The following is a 26,384-nucleotide window of genomic DNA, read 5'->3' on the forward strand; positions in this document are numbered from 1 at the left end:
GACTTCTTAATTAAGGGAAATGCTAGAGAAAAAAACCATCTGCAAGCCCATTTTTGACAATAAGAAACATCTTTTTTATTTCAACCTGTTTCGCGCAATCTCTGGACTACTTCCTTTAATAAAAAATCAGCTGCTTGTACTTAAGGTATGTGACTAAAGCAAAATCTAAGTAGGAAGGTAAAGCTCCTGGTAAAGAAAATGCCATCCAAATAATGAGTAAAAAGCCCATGTGGTGTTTGTACACTACGCTTCTTCCATACTTTCTTTCGGCAGAATACTACACCCCACTAATCACCTGTCCAGCTGATAAGACTAGTGACATGGACCACCCTCCATCTCCAAGGACAGGTTTGCAGTTCATGTTTTCCAGCAATTTTGTGTCTCCTGGTATGGAAGTCTTCATCCATGGGGGACCCTTTGCTCCAAGAAGTGGAAACGATGTGATATAAACAAAGGTCATTCACATTGGATTCCATGTGACATAAACCATTAACAGCAACCTACTGAGGAAGCTCCATCACCTCATTACCTGAGCTAAGGATGCTGTGTACCATCTGCCATATGGAAGGTGTCCAGTGAATGTTTCACGACAGAGCGAATGCCCACTTGGGAATTTTCATTTCTACTTTGTGTGTCTATCACTTTCCCATTGACGTTCAAAGGAACTTGATACAATTTCCAGAGGTGGCCCATGGAGATGCTATGACTGGCCAGAGTCATTACCAACACTCCCTCCAAGAGACTGGAAATCCTCCCCTTCCCAGCGAGGGGTAGTCACGTGACCCAGACCACTACAAAGAAAAGCTACTGGAGGCTCTGGAAAAGCTTTTGCTTTCCTGATAAGAGCCACATGACCAGTGCCATGCCTTCCCCATTCCTTCCTTACCTGATCCACGTGTAATGTCCAGGGCTAGTTGGTCACTTTATCATATCTGAGGGAAAGATGCAAACTGCAGAAACACTGGCCCAGACATCCTTGAGCTGATGATAAACACTAATAATTACCCATATCCAGACCTCATTAAATGAGGAAAACAACTCCCTATTCGGTTTTTTTTTTGGCCATGACTTCTGTCTTACTGGATCTTGGGCTTCCCTGATGGCTCAGTTGGTAAAAAATCTGCCTGCAATGTAGGAGACAATTTGATTCCTGGGTGGGGAAGATCTGCTGGAGAAGGGATAAGCTACCCACTCCATTATTCTTGGGCTTCCCTTGTGGCTCAGCTGGTGAAGAATCCACCTGCAATATGGGAGACCTGGGTTCAATTCCTGGGTTGGGAAGATCCCCTAGAGAAGGGAAAGACTATGCATTCCAGTATTCTGGCCTGGAGAATTCCATGGACTGTACAGTCCATGAGGTCGCAGAGTCGACACAACTGAGTGGCTTTCAGTTCCTCAACCAGGGATTAAACCTGCACCCTCAGAAAGGACAGTACAGTCTAACCACTGCTAGACTGCCAGGGAATTCCTGACTCTTTGTTTAAACCACTTAACAGTCACATTTTCTATTGCATATTTCTCACAGCATTCATAACTACTTTCTTACAATATAGATCAGTAGTTCCTTTGTAGTCACTTCCAGCTTTTTTCAACTCCAAATGAAATCATCACAACTGCTAATCAAGTTAATACAATTATTTAAAAACATGTACAATAAGCCTTACCTATATGTTACTGTAGTAACAGCAGAATATATCATCACCTTTGCTATATAACAGCAAATCAAAATTCAGCAGCATTGTGACTAATATTATATGACATTGGCAGGGTTAGCATGTGCATTATTAATCTTAATTTTCCAGCTGGCAATTTTCTTTTGTAAGAATTCAAGAAGCTAAATTACATACTTTAAATTCAAATAAGGTTAAAGCAACTAAGTATCAACAATCAATATGAGTGTGTAGAAATTTTATTGATATATTTCATAGAAATTTAATAAATTATATTATATTAATACATGTTCTTATTAGTTTAACAAAGGTTCCAGTTTTACATATTGGCTCATAAAAGAAATACAAACTTCTTAAAAATAAAATCTATATATGGTATACAGCTTTTATTGAATTCCAAGGAATGAATTTTTATTTAACCATACATGTAAAATCTTTGGAAACAACAAAACAATAAATATATTATTTCAATTTCCTGTGCTCTGGGATTAATCTAATGTCTCTTCTAAGCCCCGATCCTACCATCCCCTCCTTCTGAAAGTTGAAGAAGAAAGGTATAGGAGACAGACTGGATAAGTAATTATATAACACAGGGTCTAGGTCAAGTCTCCTAGCTTCCCTGGATTCTGTTAATTTATGCACAGGGTTGTGATGTCCACAGTATCCACTTATTTAAAAGAAACTGGATTTTAACAACTGATTCAAATGATGCAGCGTGTTCTTAAAGTAAACAGGTAAAGCGTTTATCTACATCGAAGGGGGTCACTCACACGTAAAAGCTCAACAGACGTTAGGAGTTCTGCATTGTGCAATGTCTCCTGTCTTCTCCAGAGGCAGCCTCAGTTACAGAGTTTTTAGCTTGAGATATTAATTTAATTCAACCTGAGTGTTGATAAAATGTCCTTCAGTTAGGAAGGAAAAAGAGAGGAGGAGAGAAAACAAAGGCCTCTTTTTATTGGGATATATTTTTACACATAGAAATTTACAGTTTCAAATACATCCAACCTCAGCGAACAACAAAATGAAGAGAATTTTAACATGAACAATCTGTCTTTAGCAGCTAGCAGTTTATATTACACATAACTGCAGAACACTAGATTCTCATAATTATTATTGCTGAGTACTCTGTTAAACTTCAATGATTAACCAAAGATTAACAATACAAATTAACAGTTCATGCAAAGTATCACTTATGATAAATTATCTTCTTGTATGAAACTAACTTCCTTAAAAAAATAGGTATCATGTACTGAAAACAGTACTATGCCAAATATCTCCTACATACACGTGTTTCTAACACAAACTAGCTATAAGCTAGAGAAAACAGTCAACCACATTACTACAAGGCAGATTGTATTCTTTCATCTCATCAACAGCCCTATGAAAAGTTTGTTATCTTTAAAGGGAAATATTTTGGGCTATCATTTTCATTTTATTGACAATTAATATTTATTTCTAACTGATTTATTTCTAAAGTTAAGAAGTTCACTTTTAGCAAGCACTGAAGGCTTCAGAGACCACAAAAGATTTTGTACTTAAGAGAGTGATTCTAGGAAATTCTCTACTATGTCTTATAGAAAGACAAATTAATATGTAGATTAATACAGAACTGTGTATTAGGTTATTAAAATTAACTTGACATGTGGCTAGCCCAAATTAGTAAAATACACACCAGAAACCAAAAAATTAGTACAAAAGAATGTAAGCTATCTTAAAAGACTTTTATAATGATTACATGTTGAAATTACAATATTTTGGATATGCTGAGTGAAATGAACTATACTATTAAAGTTAACTTCCACTGATTCTTTTAATTTTTTCATGTAGCTGCTAGAAAAATGTAAATTACATCTACAATTATGGCTCACATTATTTCTCTATTCTATGGCACTGCTACAGAAACAGCAGATTCTATTACACGTGTTAATATTAATCCCAACCCACACTGTTAAATTTCATATCATTATGGTATTTGACATATGTAACTTATGATCACAAGGCTCTTGAGCTTGGAATCAAATACACCTCTACTCTTGAGTACAAGACCAAACAAAACCTGCTCTTTTTCATCATCATCTGTATACTAACAACTATGCTAAACTCTGTTTATATATGATTCAACAAACAGGTAAAAGAGATCTTTTGAATGATAGAAATGTTCTAAAACTGGACTGTGGTAATAGCTACACGTCTAGAAGTGCCATCCAGAAGCTGTATGTAAATTGCACGTAATTCAAATATGATCCTGCAGTCCATCAGATGGCTCAACATTTGAATAAATTTTTCCATGAGGGTTCTGTTACCTGCAAGGATCCTCATTCAAGAGTGGATTATGGAATCACTAGCTGGAGGTATAAGTTATAAAAACCAAGAGAAAACAGAGAAGCTGCGAGTGGACAGCTTATTTGCCTTCAGCAGTCCCCAGCTTAGGCAATGATAGCCCTCATAGTAATACACATCTGCTGCAACCTTACCCAATCTGGGCACCCCATAATTGGACACCTGCTGGTATTTTGCCATGCTAGACAGAACACTGGAGTATAAGGAACCCCCTACTCTACACTATTAAAACCAAATAAAAGACAATAGATTAAGTCAAAATTAACATTTAACAATTTCTAAGGGAAGCTGAAAGTTAAACTGCTCAGTTCTCTTTCCTTATTGCAAGAAAAAGAAGTAGCAGAGGAATCAACAACTCAAAAATTTGGGTAGTCAATCTGGAAAAACATTGGTGATTAATAAATTTCAAGTTAAGAATATAAGATCATTTTTTGCATTGCTTCTATCAGACCTTGAAACAAATTATTTTTAATCTAAAATTTGTGAGATTATTCACTATGGATATAATGGTACTGCCACCTTTTGTTTTGAACATTATCTCCAATAGCAAAAAAATAAAAATAAATCAGCTCTACTTTTTCTATTTTCAAATGGGTCTGAAGAACTATGAGTTATGCTTTATTTAACAGTCAGGAAAACACAGGAAAGTAAAATACAGATCACGCCTTCATGCAGTTGAACCATAATATGTTTTTGTGCTTCTCATGGTCTAAATCGAAAGTGTCGTTCAGTCATATCACTCTTTGCAACCCCATGAACTATAGCCCATCAGACTCCTCTGTCCATGGGATTCTCCAGGCAAGAGTACTGGAGTGGGGTTGCCATTTCCTTCTCCAGGGGACCTTCCTGACCCAGGGATTGAGCCAGGTCTCCTGCATTTCAGGCAGATTCTTTACCGTCTGAGCCATGAGGGGGCCCACTTTGAGGTCTATCCAGTAAATATTATTCTCAGAGCTCGCTTTATCCCACATTAACCCAGAAAGAAAGAAGAGAAAATGAAACAGTGGGAAAAATGATAACAACACATAAATAACTCACATTGACTACTGAAATGGATTTCAAGATGTGTGTGTATACAGAAATATAAATATAAAAATTTGCACAGACACACTGAGTTCCCTCAAGGTTTCAACTTATATGTAAACCAGGCAGACAGTGCAAATGCCAAAGAGCATGTGGAATGTTAAAATCATTCAGGAATGTCCATTTAACGCAGCCACAGAATCAAGGGACGCATTACAGTCCATTCCAGCTATAAAATGACTATCCAGGCATTTGTATAAATCCAGGAATGCATTTGTTATAGTTCCAGACTGAAATTACATCACAACTGTGAATGTGTATGACACAGTGAGTAATTTATGAGTTGAGTGACACATTTAAAACTCAAACAGGTACAAAACATTCGTCAAATCTAACTTTCTAAAAAGATGATTCTCTATTGTTTAGTACTGGATATCACCACCCATTTCACACAACGCAGAACACTGCTCAATCACTGTGCTATCCCAGCACATATCTGGCAGTTTTTTACATTGTCTTATTCGTGCATAAAGGCTTTTAAGACTCCCAAAATAAAAGCACCTAAAGATACAAATATATTTTTAAAGATATCTACAAAATACTGTTATCTAGGTATCAAAACTGAATTGCATTGTATTAGGATACCTATTCTTATTTCTGATATTTTCAATATTTAAAGTAGTTCAATAGTGAAGTTCATCTTTAGGAAGTATAGAGAAAAGTAATTTTTCTTTAGTCCAAGATATTGTTAAACTCATAGAGCATACATAGAGTAAAACATTAATATTTAACTTCCCCCAAAGTTAAAACTTTTATAGAATGTTTATAAAGCTCTAAAACAGGTGATTTTAGCCTACCAGCAAGAAGCTTGGCTTTCTCTAATTTCTAAGCAGCCAGAATATTCCTACTGAGGCACTATTCAATTCCTTGAGGGTTTATGTCAAAGACCTGTATCTACTTCTTGGTGAATTCCTGTCATCCTCTCCATCCCTAGACACACTACCATTCCAAACAATGTGCAAATAACTGCTCAGGAGAACTGAGATGCTCACTCTAGCCAGCTATTTACTTGCTGAATAAAATAAACCAAACACATCTCAAAATTTTCTACAGGCTATGCAGAAGAGAGGGAAGGATGATTTTTTATGAGCCATGCAACTAAGAGATGGAGTTGATTCAGGGAATATACTACTACTCTAAGTTAAAACATATTATGCCTTTTTTAGGGCTCTTTGTAAATCACCATAGAAGTTGATTAAAGTGCTTGCCATAGCTGTATCTACTGCAGACTGGGGAATCATTCCACGCAGATCCGTCTGAATATAGCCTGTCAAAAGACTCCGGCTTGGACTCTCTTTAAGAGGAACACAAAACCAACCACAGGGATGGTTATAGCCACGAACAAATTCAGATCTCTTTTCACTCCAGTCAAGACTTATCCCTACAAGGCAATTAAAAAAAAAAAATAATAACATTATTAATAGCAATGACTGGTATCAATCTAAAACTCTCATTAAAAGTATTATCAGATTGCTTATTTAAACATTCTTATCCATGTAGATAAAAATTAAGCCCCAAGAGTGACTGTGGAAGAATGAAAAAGATAATTACCAAGTAGAACTCTGACAGAGCCTGGGAGATGTGTACTAGGGAAAGTTCTAACCCCTTCAGAATAAGCGGCATGTCATCTCGGTAACTCCCTGGAGAACATGCGCCTCCCTGCCGTGGTGGGGCCCAGGTACCAAGAATCAAACCTGCGGTGCCGCCCTTGCTCCACAGGCTGGGAGCAACCCGGCTCTGATGACTAAGAGCACACAGGGAGACGGGTACCTAAAGCTGCCAACGCAAACATACACTGTACATACAAAACGTTAATTTACCTACAGACACATTTTCAAAAGCATGAGCCTTCTAACAGTATTTTTAATTTTGAAAAGAAAACGACTACACAGATCAAGGAAGGAAAAATATTCTAGCACATGCCAAGCATATTTTTTTAGCGTATATGACCAAGAAGCTATTTCTTGAGAGCGACTTAGAAGGAAATCCACTGACGAGACCCATTTCTTAGAGGTAGTCATGTGACCCATATTCGTTAGCTGTGACATGAAGGATACTATGTAATGGGGAACAAACACTCATCAGAAAGACTGCAAACCCTTCTTGGTATCATTGCTTTCATCCCTAAGGTTTAGCATTTGCAAACCAAGCTTACTGATTATAAAACAACCATGACGGTTGAAAATATATCTTGTGTAGAAAGAAATATCCAGCCTAGAAAACTCAAAAGTTAAAACAAACTGAGAGAAAGTAAGAGGTTTTGAGACATTTACCACAGGATAAAAGCCCTTCTTTATAGCCCACAGTATAGGAGAAGTCAACAAACTCTCTTGGGGAGATTATATTCCAAAGCTGACCCGCAGTTGTGTAACGCATCACACAGCAATTCTGAAAGAATAGGAAACAGCTGTTAGTCCTACAGAAAACACAGACACAGACTCACGTAAGTTAACCTGTAGTGAAACATTAACACTCACTTAAAATGTGTTATAATGATTACTAACAACATTCCTTACAGTGATTCTGACAGATTTAGCAATCTATTCTATATCTCACTGTTCTATATGAACATGTGCAGGGTATACAATCAAAGTACAGAGGTAAGTTACCCGGAATCCAAATCTGTCTTTCAAAACAGTCACCTCATATCCTATATGATAAGTGGAAGCAGGCAGTGTAGACTGTAGATGTGTAAGATAAAATCCACAAATACTTTGATTAAAATAAACATGGCAAGAAATGAATTAATAAAACTGAAAAAGCCACTCTGGTTACATAATTCTTTAATACCAAAGGTGCCATTTTTATCTTTGAGTCTGGCTTAATATTAATGGAAAACCTGCATACTATTATCTAGAAAACTGAATGTGATGGTGCTATTTTCAGAATTTTAGATTTCAGAACCTCAAAGTTCTACAATTAAAGACATAATTTTCTTAAGCAGAAAGGATAAAGCTATTTCAAAAAACAAACTCAGTTCTGACTAACACTCGTTAGAGATCTTTGCCATGACTACTTAGTCTCAGAGCAATGAATATAATAGTGAATACAAGTGTGTATACACATTCACATGCACTTGAGCACTCTCGCGCACAGTCTCACACACGACACACACACACACAATCCGAAGTAACGTTTCAAAACAAATACCTCTTCAAAGTGCTCCAAAATATCCAAAGAGGTCATTAAGCTGTCCCAATCCAAGCGACAGGGGCCTGGGCGTATGTGGTCTATTACACTGTTGACAACATCGTCTATCACACCTTGGGCTTTGAAACTGGAGAAAAAATATTACAGTCAAATGCTACTGGGATGAAACATTTCAGCATGCTCTCATAGCTCAGAGTTCACGTCAAAAAAAGCAAAATTCAGTGAAGATTTTTTGAAAAGAGTAAATCCTTACAACCTGTCTGATAAATTAGGTTCTATCAATTATTTCATCAGAATGTACTCCAAAAGGCCCTCAGATCTAACAGGAGACCTGACGGCTATCTTCTGCATTATCATGAACACACTAAGTACCTTCATGTTATGGAGTAGCCAAGAACAGCCTGCAGAACACCGTAATGCTCCATTATGTTCAAGGCGGTTCTCTTCTCAGATATGCTCTAACATGGTACTAGCATATGCATATTTTAGCCTGACTTTCAAAAACTTATTAGGAATAGAAAAATAGGTCATCCAGGAATAGAACGCCCAGGATTGACTCATGAATAATAGCAGAACTTAACATCTTTCAAAGGTGGCATTCCATATCAGTAGGAAAGAGATGTACTATTTCATAAATGGTGTATGGATTCAATAGTTATCCTAACAGAGCAAGTAAGTCTGAATTCTTGCTTCACATCAGTCAAGACAATTCCAGATAGACTAAATACCACCATATAAAAGGTAAAATGTTTAAACTTTGAGAAAATTATGTAAGTTACGATCTTTGTAACCTCAGGATACAGGAAGATTATTTGAATACATAAAACAGAAATAACAAGATGATTAAAACTTGCATACCACAAATGACAAAATAAGTAATTTCTTTAAAAACTAGTCACAGACTGGAAGAATATAAATGTAACACATATATATTTAGATGCTGCTTCTTAGCTGCTCAGCTGTGTCTGACTCTTTGTGACCCTAAGGACTGTAGCCTGCCAGGCTCCTCTGTCCACAGGATTATCCAGGCAAGAATACTGGAGTGGATTGCCATTTCCTTCTCCAGGGCATCTTCCCGACTCAGGGATTGAACCTGGGTCTCCTGCACTGCAGACAGATTCCTTACCATCTGAGCCACCAGGGAAGCCCGTAACAGGTGGTACTAGTGGTAAAGAGCCTGTCACCCAATGCAGGAGACTTTAGAGATCAAGGTTTGATCCCTGGGTCGGGAAGATCCCCTAGGGCAGGGCACAGCAACCCATTCCAGTGTTCTTGCCAGGAGAATCCCACGGACTGAGGAGACTGGCGGGCTACAGTCCATAAGGTTGCAAAGAGTTGGACATGACTGAGTGACTTAGGACAGCACAGCACATCCTTATTATAGAAGCCACACGGTTCAGTTCAGTGCAGTCGCTTGGTCGTGTTCGACGCTTTGCGACCCCATGGACCGCAGCACGCCAGGCCTCCCTGTCCATCACCAACTCCCAGAGTTTATTCAAACTCATGTCCATCGAGTCAGTGATGCCATCCAACCATCTCATCCTCTATCATCCCCTTCTCCTCCTGCCCCCAATCTTTCCCAGCATCAGGGTCTTTTCCAATGAGTCAGCTCTTTGCATCAGGTGGCCGAAGTATTGGAGTTTCAGCTTCAATATCAGTCCTTCCAATGAACACCCAGGACTGATCTCCTTTAGGATGGACTGGTTGGATCTCCTTGCTGTCCAAGGGACTCTCAAGAGTCTTCCCCAATGCCACAGTTCAAAAGCATCAATTCTTCAGCGCTCAGCTTTCTTTATAGTCTAACTCTCACATCCATATATGACCACTGGAAAAATCATAGCCTTGACTAGATGGACCTTTGTGGACAACGTAATGTCTCTGCTTTTTAATATACTGTCTAGGTTGGTCATAACTTTCCTTCCAAGGAGTAAGCGTCTTTTAATTTCATGGCTGCAATCACAATCTGCAGTGATTTTGGAGCCCCCCAAAATAAAGTCAGCCACTGTTTCCCCTGTTTCCCCATCTATTTGGCATGAAGTGATGGGACCAGATGCGATGATCTTAGTTTTCTGAATGTTCAGCTTTAAGCCAACGTTTTCACTCTCCTCTTAAACTTTCATCAAGAGGCTCTTTAGTTGTTCTTCACTTTCTGCCGTAAGGGTGGTGTCATCTGTGTATCTGAGGTTATTGATATTTCTCCCAGCAATCTTGATTCCAGCTTGTGCTTCCTCCAGCCCAGTGTTTCTCATGATGTACTCTGCATATAAGTTAAATAAGCAGGGTGATAATATACAGCCCTGATGTACTCCTTTTCCTATTTGGAACAAGTCTGTTGGTCCATGTCCAGTTCTAACTGTTGCTTCCTGACCTGCATACAGATTTCTCAAGAGGCAGGTCAGGTGGTCTGGTATTCCCATCTCTTTCAGAATTTTCCACAGCTTATTGTGATCCACACAATACGTCAAAGGCTTTGGCATAGTCAATAAAGCAGAAAAAGACGTTTCTCTGGAACTCTCTTGCTTTTTTGATGATCCAGCAGATGTTGGCAATTTAATCTCTGGTTCCTCTACCTTTTATAAAACCAGCTTGAAGATCTAGAAGTTCACGGTTCACACATTGCTGAAGCCTGGCTTGGAGAATTTTAAGCATTACATTACTAGTGTGTCAGATGAGTGCAATTGTGCAGTAGTTTGAGCATTCTTCGGGATTGCATTTCTTTGGGACTGAAATGAAAACTGACCTTTTCCAGTCCTGTGGCCACTGCTGAGTTTTCCAAATTTGCTGGCATATTGAGTGCAGCACTTTCACAGCATCATCTTTCAGGATTTGAAATAGCTCAACTGGAATTCCATCACCTCGACTAGCTTTGTTCATAGTGATGCTTCCTAAGGCCCACTTGAGTTCACATTCCAGGATGTCTGGCTCTAGGTGAGCGATCATACCATCGTGATTATCTGGGTCGTGAAGATCTTTTTTGTACAGTTCTTCTGTGTATTCTTGCCACCTCTTCTTACTATCTTCTGCGTCTGTTAGATCCCTACCATTTCTGTCCTTTGTGGAGCCCATCTTTGCATGAAATCAGTTTGCAGATATCTCAAGCTCAAGCTTATATTATCCCCCGTCCTAAATCTGCTCTTCTGCCTAGGCTCTTTAACTTGGGATGAGGGTAGAGGGTAGGGGTGGGTAATACAATTTAATTCAGGCACCCAAATTAGAAATGAGATTCAACTTCAACACTTCTTTTTCTCTTAACCCCATTCCAACAGTCAGAACTAGAAAGTCACCATGTTTTATGAAGATGACTTTCTAAACATCAAGTGCACAGAACAATATGTGGGTTTCAACAGATATTAGTTATCATCACCACTGTCATCGTTACACCACCATCACCATCAAATCTCTTTCAAGTTCATTTGTCCTTTTCAGCTCCTCTGCTGTATCCTTCATTTGGGAACTCTGTGTCCAACTCAATACTGCGTCAGTTTCTAGCTCTTCTGATCATATAACTCTTAAGAATCTGAAAGAAGCCACAGATCTCTTCCCAGGAATGCACACACTGTCACAAAACTTTGTATACAATCATAGGGACACTTTAAGAAGCCAGCCATGGTCTCCCAGGATACAAGTTCTTCTCTAAACTTCCCATGCTTATTTCTGTCTCTCACAACTGTTACCATAATAAATGCAAAATCTTCTGAGAACCTGGGAGGGTTGGGTTGAGCAGAGGATAAATACAAAACCGAACTCTTTGGTTTTGAATCCAAAAGTCACTCAGACGTGCTCTCCTCACTCCCATTCTTTATGTTCTAACTACATAAACACAACCTAAACTTCTGTAAAAAAAGTCAGTCGCCCAGTCGTGTTCGACTCTTTGTGATCCATGGACTGTAGCCCACCAGGCTCCTCTGTCCATGGAGTTCTCCAGTCAAGAATACAGGAGTGGGTTGCCATTCTCTTCTCCAGGAGATCTTCCTGACCCAGGGATCACACCCAAGTCTCCTGCATTGCAGGCAGATTCTTTACTGTCTGAGACACCAGGGGAGCCTAAATTCTATAAACACACTCTCTTAGTGTTTCCCATCTACCTGGAAGCCATCTGTGTTAATGTGGTAAGTGCAGTTCTCTCTGCCTGGAATAAGAATCTGTCCTCATTCCATAATAAACACCTGTCTGTTCTTTCTGACTCAGCCCAGGTATTAGCTCTTCTGTGAGGTTTTTTTTATCACTGAGCACAGTGCCCTCAGGCACTTTTAAACTTTTTCAGCCCCCGCTGCAAATTACTGATCTAAAGAATTAATGTCCACACTTGCTTAACAATGTTTAATCCAACTCTAGTGTCCCTGTCCTTCTCAGAAATACTGTACAACTTACCTTCCTTGAAATGCTATCTTTGGTAATACACTTCAAAACATTCTATATATAGAAAGTGTAGTCAATAGTTTCATTTTAAAAAGTGCCAAGCCCCCAGAATATGAATATCCCACTCCAATTACACAAGGCACCTATTTGCACTGGCTTTAAAAAACAGCATTTTTTTTTACTGGTTAAAGACATAATTCACACTCTACTATATGCAAAAAATAAATAAGCAAAAATCACACATAAAACTGCCATCTAGAGGTACATATTTTTGTGTTAAATAAAAACATTTTAATATAAAAATATAGTTAAAGTCAACCTATGACTGTGCTACAGTTTAGTACTCTGCTTTATTCACTTTTCATTTAGCATTTTTTATGTTTTTAAATAATATCTGAAAATATGGTTTCTAAAGATTGTAAAATAGCACAGTTTATAATTAAATCATTCCTCAACTATTGATTATTCAGGTTGTTTATAATTTTTAATTTTTTAAGTAATGTGACAGAAGAGACAAGTACTTAAATAATTATTAATTTCCAATGATTTCTTCAAGAAAATTCTTAGAGCAAAATATGCTACAGTACTGAATAAATGCAGAAGGAATATTAGAAGTATCTTATATACCACAGTAAGAAATTAAGATTTTACCAGCTATACCATCATTAATGATTCCCAAAACCACCAACTCTATTCACCAGGGACACAGACATTTTAAAAGCTTTGAATGCATAACATGATTTTCTTCTCAGAAAGTTTAAAATCTTAAAAGAAAAAACCAAACTTTACTGGCAATGATCATTTAGTGATCATGAGTATATGTGTATATACATTTGAAGTTTAACAGTATCTTAAGAGCTATGTAAAACTACAAGAATTACTTACAGATATCCATTAAATTCTTCTGAAGGTTTCCTCCAAATTGTTACATCTTTCTATAAAAATAAAAACAGTGTATAGTGATAATTACATAGGTGGCAACCTGGATATAAAACTGACAATTTCATAACATCTACAGCATTAGCTTTTGCATGAAAATAAAACATAAGTAAACATTCAAAGAAATACATACAAGTCACTCATGCCATCAAATAATCCATATCTGAATTTTTTCTGTATCCTAAAGTACTACACATCTTACTTAAATTACAGACCTTTAGAAAAAGGTTTTTCAGTAGCTTAAAGACAAGACACCCAAACACTAAGATCTGGTGATGGCACTCTCCTTGGCCATTATTTGCATAATTACAATCTCATCTATTTACCATTACTGAAGAATTTAGTCTAAGATAATAGGAATCTTAAATATTTAATTCTGAATTTGCTCATGTATCTTTTTAAAATCAAGCAGTTCACATCTATTATGACAGTACTACTCTGAATCAGTCCCGAAATTTTTTTCCAGATCATCTCTTAAGAAATTCTGAATATCAGAATAACTAAAGCACTTAACTGGAAGAGTCCTGGTTTCTAGGGTTGGCTCTGTCAACACCCAACTATGTGACGGTTTGGGTAAGTCATATTGGTGAAAAAAAGAACATTAATGGACCTTCCTCGCAGGCTTGTTAAAATATCTGAAATGATTTCAAACTATCAATTACTATACTTTCTTCAATTAATGATGACATGTTTTATTTATTGACCTGAGAGGCTGCTCTTTACAGTCTTGTTGCCATGAGTCTCTTCTTGCGTCCTTTATCTGAAGAACTAATCGCAGTGGTGCAGGACTGCTGTTCCTCCTCTGTGAGCTCTTAAACCACCAGTTGTGCTGACACATTCATCTACCCTGCACATTCATCTGAAGTGTGGTCCATATTTTTCCATACCATTTTGAAAGTCACCCAGCAGTTCATCAGAAGATACATCCCAAACACAAATAATTTAATTTACCGTCTTCTTAGCAACTCGCCACTTTTCATCTTCAAGGTTGTGGTACTGGATAAGAGTGTTTTTAAGTCGAGTCGCCAAAACAGCCACATCAGGCAGGGCTTCCATTTGTTTTTCCTGTTACAGAGACTAAGATTATCATCAGCAAATACCAGAGTTAGATCCAGCAGATGAGGGGGAGAGGTCTCAAATCTGATGTCATGCTCAGGCCTGGTGCACTGGGAAGACCCAGAGGAATCGGGTGGAGAGGGAGGTGGGAGGGGGGATTGGGATGGGGAACACATGTAAATCCATGGCTGATTCATGTCAATGTATGACAAAACCCACTACAATACTGTAAAGTAATGAGCCTCCAACTAACAAAGATAAATTAAAAAAAAAAAAAAAAAAAAAACCCTGCGGGAGCTGTAGAAATACCTACACCTGGACCCCACCCCAAGTCAGTAATCAGAATCCTTGTGCATGGCTCCTTCCTCAAAGCTTCCAGGATGTGGAACACAAAGGGACAAGAATCACAGATCTTGTGTTATTAAAAGCCTCATATAAAGCAGATACAATCCTATTTCCCTTTCTAATAGAATTGAACCAAAAGGAATAAATTAAAAACTTAAAAAAAAAAAAAACTGTTCTTTCCAAAATACAAAAATAACACACAAGGCATAAACTCTTTTAAAAGTCCTTAGAGTTTTAGCAATTGAAAATTTTCATTTTACCATCCAACAGATATAGCACTCATTCTAGCAAATAAATGACAACCACAATTGGAAATCTCTTACATCCTTTAAGGATAGGGCTGGTGGGGGGGGGGGGCGGGGGGGGGGGGAGATAGGCCTAGAGACCTCTAAAGAATTTCAAAAGCCTCAAGAATTTTACTGACTTCAATATTTTACTTGATGAAGTGTCACACGATTCAGTGAGGTATCTGTGTAACACAAGAGGTGATATGAAGACCTCTGAGCTACCAGTACAGCATAAATAAGTGGTTTATAGTTATAAGGCAATAATTTAACTATATAAAGAGGAATGCATTTTATGATTAATAGTTGCAAAGATAAGCTATCGTTCAGCAATACTTTGAAAGGGAAATGATAACTGAACTTGAAAGAAAATAATATGAGGGATTCTATAACGTAATCGTTTTAGAACATTGCTGCAGATTCTCTGATGAGTCTGTGACGCTGCATGGCTTCCGCAGCTAGGTTAGAGAAGGCCACACAGTATCTGGGTGTCTCTGAGGATGATCACTCAGCAGCCTCTGGTCAACAAGCAGCACACAAGGAACGCGGTTACCCTGAGGCCGCCGTGTGGAAAGGACCAAGCAGAAAGAAGAGGAAGGGAGGGGGAAAGACAGACAGACAGACAGACAGACAGACAGACAGACAGACACACACACACACACACACACACAGATGCAAAGTCCCAGCTCCAAAAGCCTATTTACAGCTTCATGCCTAATCGGCATCTCTTGATTCTCTAGGCTTCCTTCAACTTGCCTCAGTCTTACTTGTCTTAACAATTTTACTATTAAAATGACAATTGAGCCAGCTGCTCAAGATTAAGAGCCTTAGAATCACCCCCATAGATATCAGGAGGTTCACCACACACCACTGCCTACAATGCTCCCCTCTTTCTTCCTGTCCCTTAGGTAAGTCCAGCTCATTGCTGACTCTGGGCCTTTGTACTCTCCATTACTTCTCTGCCTGGATTACTAGATCCCAAACCTGAGCATGACTAGTAACAGCCTGTAGTAACAATTTCAGTTTAAACCTCCTGTCCTTGACACAACATTCCCCAAATCACTATAATACCCTTCTTTTATTTTCTGCATAGTGTATCACTATGTGAAACTAACTTGTTTATTTACTGATATACTATATTCTGGGTTTCCCAGGTGGCTCAGTGGTAAAGAATCCACCTGCCAATGCAGGAGACACAAGAGACCTCAGTTCGATCCCTGTGTCGGGAAGATCCCCTGGAGAAGGAAGTGCAACCCACTCTAGTATTCTTGCCTGGGAAATCCCATGGACAGAGGAGCCTGGCATGTGACCATGGGGTCACAAAGAATCAGACACGACTGAACACCTACACACTATACTCTACTCTTTGACTACCATGTCCCTTACTAATAAGAGGGGTGGTCCCATGTCTGCTTTTTAACTGCTATATCCCCACCAACTAGAACACTGTCTGAAACACAGCAGGTCCTTAATATTTATTGAAGTGTATTTGCTTCAGAACATGAATTATTTGTTCTTAACTTCTCTCCTTTTGGTTCCATGGTACTCTCCAGTAAAAGGCTAAGGAAGAAAAGGCTTTGGAGAAAGCTATCCATTTACAAATCACAAAGTTACTGCTAGAAAGGAGATAAAGAAAAGACCTAAATGAAATATCAAGGCTCACACCTCTGTGGGAATAAGGATGCAGTTCTCACCACAGGTGCACACATCAGAATTACCTTGCTATAATTTGCAGTAGTTGTTGATGTTGACAAAGACTCTCTCCTCGGTCAGGCTCCTCTGAGTCCTCTTTGTGACGAGGCCTAGCCCTTAGGAAGCTGGTGGCTCAGCAGTAAAGAATCCACCTGCAATGCAGGAGATATAAGAGATGCAGGTTTGATCCCTGGGTCAGGAAGATCACCTGGAGGAGGGCATGGCAACCCCTCCAGTTTTCTTGACTGGAGAATCCCATGGACTGAGAAGCCTGGCGACTACAGTCCTCAGGGTTGCAAAGAGTCAGACACGACTGGGCAGCACACAGCCAGCTCCTGGGCTTGTCCTTGGACCCCATAGTCCAGTGTCCGCAAGAGTCCTGCTGGGTCAGTTTAATGAAATCCCCTACCCTCGAACCTCCTTATCCCACCTTCAATCTTATCACCCCAGCCTGCCTTTAGCAAGAACCCTGTCAAGTTGCTTTAGGGCAACACCCCTTAGTAATTTTTCATTCACTGACACCCGCCTTGCTCCCTGGCTATCCACCCCCATTTGCCCTTGTTGTTTTCAGAATGAAGCCTAGTTCCATCCCAAGGTTTCTTTCCCACTATTGCAATAGTCACTGAGTAAGATTTGCCTTTACTGCTTTAATGTGTGCCTGCCTCTGGTTTTCCGTGACACTGATTTTGGATATTAGATTTCATGGACCACAGACAGACAGTCTGATTCAGTGGGTCTGTTCTGGAACAGGCCCCAGAAAACTAGGTCCTTTAAAAAGCCTCACTGATCATTCTGTTATGCAGTCAGGAGTGACAACCATTAATCTGAAAACTAAAGTGACAAAAATAAATCAGTGCTATAGGCAACATTTAAACAGCACAAACCAGAGCATAAAAGCCGTTAAACATGATAAAACATGAAAATGATACAGAAGTTCAGGAAAGGAAAAAAAGCTTCTCCTCTATTCTCTGATGATCTATCCTGAGATCTGCAAATTAAACTGACAAAAGATAAACAGAAAAACATGCAAACAAAATGTACTTGATGTCAATATTTAATTTCTATGTGCAAAGAGAAGCAATTACATGTGGAGTTTATACACCATTTTAAAAAAGGGTGATAAACTGTGGAAAAATGACAAGACAAGGGAAAGGAGGTTTGAGCTTCTAGGGGTGGTAAATTATGGCAAAAATAAATATATGAGGAAGAATAATAAAAGATAAAGGCTATTTTAGTAAAGTTTGACTGTGTAGACCATCTCAGTCCCAAATTTCTGTCTCCGATGATAGCAGTTATTCTCCTGGTATAGGAGAGAAGTCAGACCTTCACAAAAGGAAATTTATGTCCTACTTTTAGGCAGATAGTGGAGGGAAAAATAGTTTTTTCTGTCTTTGCTGCTTCTTAATTGCCTTCAGCTCAAAGTAACCTTTTTTTTGAAGTGGCCTATTTTGGAGTGGCATATACCTTCAGAGGGCTTCCGTGGTGGCTCAGTGGGTAAAGAATCCACCTGCAATGTGGGAGACCTGGGTTCAGTCCCTGGGTTGGGAAGATCCCCTGGAGAAGGGAAAGGCTACCCACTCCAGTATTCTGGCCTGAAGAAGCCCCATGGGCAGAGAAGCCTGGCGGGCTACAGTCCACGGGGCCTCAAAGAGTCGGACACGACCGAGCGACTAAGCACAGCACATCCCTTCAGAAACATGGAAAAGTATAAACAGAAAATTCAATAACATAAAACTTAGGATCTATGAAAATGTGCAAAATATTTAATAATTATAGATCCTAACCAAAGACTAAAAGTGGATGAGCTCATTCAAAAAGTCTGTGAGTAAGGAATAGATCCTCTTTCCACTCAAGAGACTGCCAACTTGACAGCCGGTACGATGACCTTATTAAAGCATATGTTATAAACAAACACAAGTTCTTGAGAGGACTTACAAAGGAAATTTAACTTATCTATTACTGGGATCATGCTGATTAAACAATATTCTTTAAATCCAAGGGTCACCTACCAGATTTCTGTGTCTGGCAGATAAATGTATTTTCAAAACTCTTTGATAGAAATCAAAGGTGAAGTGGAAAGCTACTGTTAGCATAAACCATACTGTATTTATGCAAATCTAGCACACAAAAAGTAAGCAATAAAAAAACTACCTACAAAGATGAGAATCTGAATTTTTACAGTGTTTACGTTAGTTATTGTTCACTCCTACTGGATAATATAAAGTTCACATTCCTTAATGTGGCTTATGGGTCAGTTTCCAAGCCCACTGTCTAATTTCTACTCGTCTTTCCAGGATACCCCCTTAAGACTAAATCAGCTCCCCCTTAATGTGAAAAACGCCTGTTAACGGGCCTCTTTAGGTGTGGCCGAGTAGGAGGTAGAAAAGGAAGAAAAGAAAGTTTTAGTATAAATTTGGAAATCTCTCTTCTAGTCTCATGAAGTATTTACCCAGGCAGTTAACTCTTGCATGGATTTCCTTCATCAAGATTAAGTCCAAAAGGGAGTAACAGTTACTTTCTAAACTGATATTTGTGTGTGGACAGGCAAAACAGAGCATCTCTCATGGACCAAGGTGGGGTGGGGGTGGGGGTGGGGGAACAACACTGGGCTTATCAAGGTCTTGAGGCTTTCCTAACATAAGAGGACATTCACATTAATTGAAAAGAAAACCCATAATATGCCCTATTCCAATCTCTGCCTGTGGAGAATGTCAGGAAATGTTTTGAATGCCATTCTGAATTCCCTCTTACTAACCTTACTTGACCTTATAATAAACTCAAACTCCACCTGTTATACATCAGAGAAAACAGAAACCACAACTGTACCAGAATCTAACAGCTCCATATAAAAGGTTATATACTCTTGACAGTTTTATAACCAGTTCAGCTCAGTTGCTCAGTCGTGTCCGACTCTTTGTTACCTCATGGACTATAGCACACCAGGCCTCCCTGCCCATCACCAACTCCCAGAGCTTGTGCAAACTCACGTCCATCAAGTGGGTGATGCCATCCAACCATCTCATCCTCTGTCGTCCCCTTCTCCTCCTGCCTTCAATCTTTCCCAGCATCAGGGTCTTTTCCAATGAGTCAGTTCTTCATATCAGGTGGCCAAAGTATTGGAGTTTCCGCTTCAGCCAAGTGCTAAGTAGTGTCTGTCTATATTTTTTCCTTCTGTTAGCTGCTGTTGTATCTGACTCTTGTGACCCCATGGACTGTAGCCTACCAGGCTCCTCTGTCAATGGAATTCTCCAGGCAAGAATACTGGAGTATGAGTTGCCATTTCCTACTCCAGGGGGTCTTCCAGACCCAGGGATCCAACCCAGGTCTCCTTCATTTCAGTCAGTCTTTACCATTTGAGCTACCAATCTTCTTGTTCATGTTTTCCATATTTACGTTTTTAAAGTGGTCACTAGTGTAGACAGTGCTCCCATCGTAGAGTGGGCAACCTTCACAAGTTAAACATTTTCTTGAGGCCATCTATCAGCATCAGTCTTTGACCAATACAATTTCAATTTTTGTCAAATGTCAGTGAAATGGCCATAGGTTTCAATTATATATGGAATATAATAAACATTTTAACCTTTAATAAAAAGTAAATGCCATAAAAATCTGTTTGTACTTATGTAGTATGATTAAGTCAGAATTGACTTATTAAAGAAGTTCATATCAGAATTGCTTTACCTTCCATTACCTGATTGATGTGGGTTTCATTTACGTGAGCAGCTTAAATTTAACATTCCATAAATTTCCCCCAAGTTGTACAAACCAAGGCCTTGTAAATTATATTTTTCTACCTAACATAAAAATTTCAGCATATGCTTAATTTCTGATCAATTCTGAATTAGTAATTTAGCTTTTCCAATTAGTCAAGTACAGCAGTTTCTCGTTTTTGAGACTGGTTATAGCAAGACTGCAACAGGGAAGGAAGCCTCCTGCAATGTGATGGATACACCTCTGATTCAGTGTTCCTTTTGGCTTATTTTAGGGGCTTCCCTTGTGGCTCAGCTGGTACAGAATCCGCCTGCAGTGTGGAAGACCTGGGTTCGATCCCTGGGTTGGGAAGATGCCCTGTAGAAAGGAAAGGCTACCCACTCCAGTATTCTGGCCTGGATAATTCCATGGTTGCAAAAAGCTGGACATGACTGAGGGACTTTCACTTTTCACTTTCAGAGCTCATTTGGTAAAGAATCCACCTGCAGTGCAGGAGGCCTGGGTTTGATTCCTGAGTCAGGAAGATCCACTGGAGAAGGGACAGCCTACCCACTCCAGTATTTTTGGGCTTCCCTTGTGGCTCAGCAGGTAAAGAATCCGCCTGCAATGCAGGAGACCTGGTTTGATCCTGGGTTGGGAAGATCCCCTGGAGAAAGGAAAGGCTTCTCACTCCAGTATTCTGCCCTGGAGAATTCCGTGGACTGTATAGTCCATGCGGTCCCAAAGACTCGGACAGGACTAAGCGACTTTCACTTGGCTTATTTTGGGACACAGTTTACAACATCAATGAGACTTGTACAAAACTTAATATTAAATTCTAACAATGTCACAGCTTTGAGTCCAAGTAATATTCAAGCTCCTAATACTCTTTTATTTAAAAAAAAAAAATGACTAACATTTATTGATCATGTACTACATGATCAGTCTTTCTGGCCACTTTAAATTGTATTCTTTCATTTAGTCCTCATAAATAACCTTAAGAGCCTATCCTACTATTATCTATATTTTACAGAAAGTGAAATTATCAATACGGAGATTGTCTCTTGCCCAAGATCACACAGCCAATAAGTGATGCAGCCGGAATTCCAACCCACGACCTCTGCCTTCAGAGATTAAAGGGCTATTTTGTACAACACTGGAAGCTGATCACAGGCTGGAAGAGTCTCCACATTAAAAATGTGACATCATGTTGAATTTGCTGTATTTTGTCTAGGCTCTCGAACCTAAAAAATGTCAGGTAATCTTTCCTAATTGCAATTTGGGGACAGCAGCAGCATTAATTTACTGAGGAATTCCGAGTTAATATTTTTAGGACCGAATTTGGAACACAGTGAGCACTCGGAAAACACTGCCTCTTGGTGTCTCCGCCGACACCTGGCGTGAAGGCGCGCACCTTTCGTCGTCCGTGCACCGCGGGGGCGCGGGAGCGCTGTCCGCCGCAGGGGCGCCCTCAGAGAGCCTCCCCCGGCCCTGGGGCGCTCGCCGCCGCCCCGCATCTAACACAGGAGGCGGTGCCTGCCGGCGCCCGAGCGCCGGGAAGCGGGCAGAGCGGGTGCAGAGCCCGGTCCCTCCAGGGCGTCCCCGCGGACGCAGCCCGCCTTCCCGAGACTCTGGCCGGGACAGCAAAGGGAGGACGCCCCGCCGCCCCTCAGCCCCCGCCTCGCCCCCGCCACTCACCGCTCCTCCGGGCGCTCCGCGGACCAAGACGCTACCAGGCGCCCGGAGCCGACGCGCACCGCTCCCTGCGGCCCCGCCCGCCGAAGCCCCCGCGGCCGATGGGCGCCCGGCGCGGACCGCAGCCGCCTGTTGGAAGGCCGTAAGTCTTCCGGGGTTAGGGTTAGGGTTCCGGGACAGAAGCCGGCCTGCCGACGCGCGTCAGCTGGGATTGGCGGACGGCAGCGCGCGGCCTGCGGGTTGGTGGCCGCTGGTGGGCCGACTTCGCGCGCGGTGTGAGCCGGCGCTAGCCCGGCCCCCGCGGGCAGGGCCCAGACCGGGTGGCCTGCTTCTGAGCGCCTGCGGGCGGGTCGCGCGTGGCCGCGAATCCGCGGGGCCGGAGAGTGCAGAGGCCTGAGAGGGCTCTGAGGGCCGGGTGCCCGCGGAGGTCCAGGGCCGCGCGGCCGCTCGGGCCGCGTCAGAGACAGACGGAATATGCGCGGGTGGGAAGCGTGGGGGCTCTCGGCTCCCGGAACTCGGCGCCGCCGCCGTGCGAGCGGGCCCTTCTCAGTGCGGACTTCGGGGGCGGGCTAGCGGGCGGCTGCGGCGGCCTCCCAAAGCGCGCCGGGTTTCCTGTGTTAGAAGATGGGTCACCCATCTGACAGGGCGTTTGCAGATTACATTTACTGTGCGATGTGTGGTTTGAGAGCCAGGAGAAGGAAGGAATGCAGTGCTACACTATTAGTCATTTTAGATTCAAAGGAGAAAGTAATATTTCATAAAATGTTTATTTAGCGTCCTGAAAAATTCACCTAACACCACCTGATAGTTACTATGGGCAATTTTTAAAAAACTTTACCTGATTGTTCATATATAGAAGGAATAATGGCTTGGTGATTACTTGTCCGTTAGCATCTTAGATGTATTAATCTGTAAAATACACCTACCTTGGGGGGTTGTGTGGATTCAATGATACATAAAGTATGTAAAACTGTAACCAAAGATCTTTGACACGATTGTCTCAAGGCATTATCCTATATACATACAAAAACCACAGTAATTGACCAATAATACTTAGCAAGTGAGTGAACTCCAGGCTTAGCTCCTTAAGGCAGATTACTTAATTTCGGAGTAGCGAAACTGGAATTTGGTCCAGGCATACTGAACTCTAAAACTGGGGCACTTAACTTGCGGGAAACGCAAAATGTGTTTCACAGGCTATGGGGCATCTACCTGTGCATAGAATGGGGGTCCAGAAATCAAAGACCCAATACATGCCCTGAAAGTTTACACAGTTAAACGGTGTGTGGGGAGGAACAACTCCACATTAACCATTTCCAAAAAGTAGAAAATTACTATCTCTCTTTATTAGAATTGAGCTGTGGGTACATTGCTCAGTACTTTGCCTATTCTCTCACAGAATTTGGTAGAATTTGTTTACAAAATCAACGTGGCTTTTTTTTTTTTTTTTCCAAGCAGTTGCTGCATAAAGTCATATGTCGCTTATGCCTCACTTCAGTTCAGTCACTTAGTCATGTCCAACTCTTTATGACCCCATGGACTGCAGCATACCAGATTTCCCTGTCCATCACCAACTCCCAGAGATTACTCAAACTCACGTCCATGGAGTCATTGATGCCATCTAACCGTCTCATCCTCTGTCATCCCCCTTCTTCTCCTGCCTTCAGTCTTTCCCAACATCAGGGTCTTTTCCAATGAGTCAGTTCTTTCCATCAGGTGGCCAAAGTATTGGAGTTTCAGCTTCAGCATCAGTCCTTCCAATTCAGGACTGATTTCCTTTAGGATTGACTGAATTGATTTTCTTGCAGGCCAAGGGACTCTCGATTCTTCTTGAATGCACTGGTCATAGCAAACACCATCTTCCAACAACACAAGAGAAGACTCTATACATGGACATCAGCAGATCATCAATACGGAAATCAGATTGATTATATTCTTTGCAGCCAAAGATGGAGAAGCATTGCCTTTCTTTGGGACTGAAATGAAAACTGACCTTTCCTGGTCCTGTGAGCACTGCTGAGTTTTCCAAATTTGCTGGTATATTGAGTGAAGCACTTTCACAGCATTATCTTTTAGGATTTGAAATAGCTCAACTGAAATTCCATCACCCCCACTAGCTTTGCTCGCAGTGATGCTTGATTAAGGCCCACTTGACTTTGCATTCCAGGATGTCTGGCGCTAGTGAGTGATCACACCATCATGGTTATCTGAGTCATGAAGATCTTTCTTGTATAGTTCTCTGTGTATTCTTGCCACCTCTTCTTAGTATCTTCTGCTTCTGTTAGGTCCATACCATTTCTCTCCTTTATTGTGCCCATTTTTGCATGAAATGTTCCCTTGGTATCTCTAATTTTCTTGAAGAGATCTCTAGTCTTTCCCATTCTGTTATTTTCCTCTATTTCTTTGCATTGATCACTGAGGAGGGCTTTCTTTTTTTTTTTTTTTTTTTTGAAACCAAAGATCTGTTTTTGTTTTCCAACATCCATGTGAAACTACATTATCTCAGCAGAATGCTGATATCCTCCCCTCTCTGGGTTCTGACCTTTTCTAAGGTCCCCTCCAAGCCTGTTGGTTCTGTGGCAAAAAACAGAGGAGACACCTGCTCACAGCTTCAGATCAATCGGGGTCAATCCTGTCTGGATTCACTCCTGGCACTAATGCACAGTTCAGTCATCACCATTCATCTGGTGAGTGTCTGGGTTAATAAAGGAGCCAGGTTAACTCATTCTGTCTTCCAGGACTAATATCTCTGTTAGATTCCCCTGCACATCCCAGACCAGCTCCTTGCTGCAAAATGACAGACGGTGGCAGTTACTTCCCTCACCACCCACGGCCGGCTTCTGAGTGGCCAGATGATGATGTGAGAGAATTTACTCCCATTTGTCCCGCAGGCTTACATATTGCACTTGCACTGTCACTTTTGTCACTTTTTTCCCGGTGGTCTGTTCATTCTTATGTTTGTCTTACAGATCCTCAGAGCTGAATCACTGGAAACACAGAACAAAATTCAGCAACTGCAGGGCTGGTTTATTCTCAGCCTCCTCTCGTAGAAGCCTCTGGCCTACAGTATGCCCACCAAGGCCTTTCTAAAGACCCTTCCTCTACTTACTGAACAAACACTGCAAGCTCAGTCTGTGAAAAACTGCAATCCCCTCCCCCTGGTTTCTTCTTAAAATTAAACTGTTTTGCCCTTGTTAGTTTTTTCTCTTGTCATTATTTCTCTTGTTTTGTTTTGGTCTTTGGTTTATTTTTGTTTAATAAATCACTCTTCCATCTACTTATCATCCAAGAAAAACTCCTGGAGATTATGCTAAATGCTTCTATTTTCTTTCTTTTTTTTTTTTTTTTTTCATTTATTTTTATTAGTTGGAGGCTAATTACTTCACAACATTGCAGTGGGTTTTGTCATACATTGACATGAATCAGCCATGGAGTTACATGTGTTCCCCATCCCGATCCCCCCTCCCACCTCCCTCTCCACCCGATTCCTCTGGGTCTTCCCAGTGCACTAGGCCTGAGCACTTGTCTCATGCATCCCACCTGGGCTGGTGATCTGTTTCCCTATAGATAATATACATGCTGTTCTCTCGAAACATCCCACCCTCGCCTTCTCCCACAGAGTCCAAAAGTCTGTTCTGTACTTCTGTGTCTCTTTTTCTGTTTTGAGGAGGGCTTTCTTATCTCTCTTTGCTATTGTTTGGAACTCTGCATTCAGATAGGTATATCTTTGTTTCTTTGCTTTTCACTTCTCTTCTTTTCTCAGTTATTTGTAAAGCCTCCTCAGACAACCTTTTTGCCTTTTTGCATTTCTTTTTCTTGGGAATGCTCTTGATCACTGCCTTCTGTACAATGTCACGAACCTCTGTCCATAGTTCTTAAGGCAATCTATCAAATCTAATCCCTTTAATCTATTTGTCACTTCCACTGTATAATCATAAGGGATATGATGTAGGTCATATCTGAATGGTCTAGTGGTTTTCCCTACTTTCTTCCATTTAAGTCTGAATTTTGCAATAAGGAGGTCATGATCTGAGCCACAGTCAGCTCCTGGTCTTTTTTTTTTTTTTTTTTCTGACTGTGT

The 26,384-nt window shown here is 40.7% G+C and overlaps 1 protein-coding gene across 4 annotated transcripts; it reads right to left on the reverse strand.

The window, feature by feature from the left end:
- Nucleotides 1–2,600: 2,600 nt before the first annotated feature.
- STARD4 (StAR related lipid transfer domain containing 4) lies at nucleotides 2,601–22,429 on the reverse strand. 4 transcript variants are annotated; one of them, XM_061152137.1, is made up of 7 exons: nucleotides 22,307–22,429; nucleotides 16,945–17,070; nucleotides 14,493–14,606; nucleotides 13,488–13,537; nucleotides 8,244–8,370; nucleotides 7,367–7,481; nucleotides 2,601–6,474 (listed from the first exon to the last, which is right to left on the reverse strand). In XM_061152137.1, exons 3-7 carry the CDS (start codon nucleotides 14,595–14,597, stop codon nucleotides 6,245–6,247), a joined length of 627 nt encoding a protein of 208 aa, XP_061008120.1. In that variant the 5' UTR covers nucleotides 14,598–14,606; nucleotides 16,945–17,070; nucleotides 22,307–22,429; the 3' UTR covers nucleotides 2,601–6,244. The 4 variants fall into 4 exon arrangements, with proteins under 4 accessions (XP_061008120.1, XP_061008121.1, XP_061008122.1 ...); XM_061152138.1 differs by lacking the exon at nucleotides 22,307–22,429 and adding an exon at nucleotides 19,906–19,927; XM_061152139.1 differs by lacking the exon at nucleotides 16,945–17,070 and having other exon boundaries at nucleotides 22,307–22,415.
- Nucleotides 22,430–26,384: the final 3,955 nt, after the last annotated feature.

Source organism: Dama dama, chromosome 9, assembly GCF_033118175.1.
Source record: "Dama dama isolate Ldn47 chromosome 9, ASM3311817v1, whole genome shotgun sequence".
Classification (NCBI taxonomy): Eukaryota; Metazoa; Chordata; class Mammalia; order Artiodactyla; family Cervidae; genus Dama; species Dama dama.

What these genes read in the sequence shown, in the direction of transcription:
- STARD4 (XM_061152137.1), bottom strand. Translation starts at nt 14,597, where the DNA reads ATGGAAGCCCTGCCTGATGTGGCTGTTTTGGCGACTCGACTTAAAAAC. An exon ending in GAAGAATTTAATGGATATCT is followed by an intron (nt 8,371 to 13,487) that starts GTAAGTAATTCT and finishes TTTTTTCTCCAG; the next exon opens with TTTCAAAGCCCAAGGTGTGA. An exon ending in AGAAGGGCTTTTATCCTGTG is followed by an intron (nt 6,475 to 7,366) that starts GTAAATGTCTCA and finishes ATTGCCTTGTAG; the next exon opens with GGATAAGTCTTGACTGGAGT.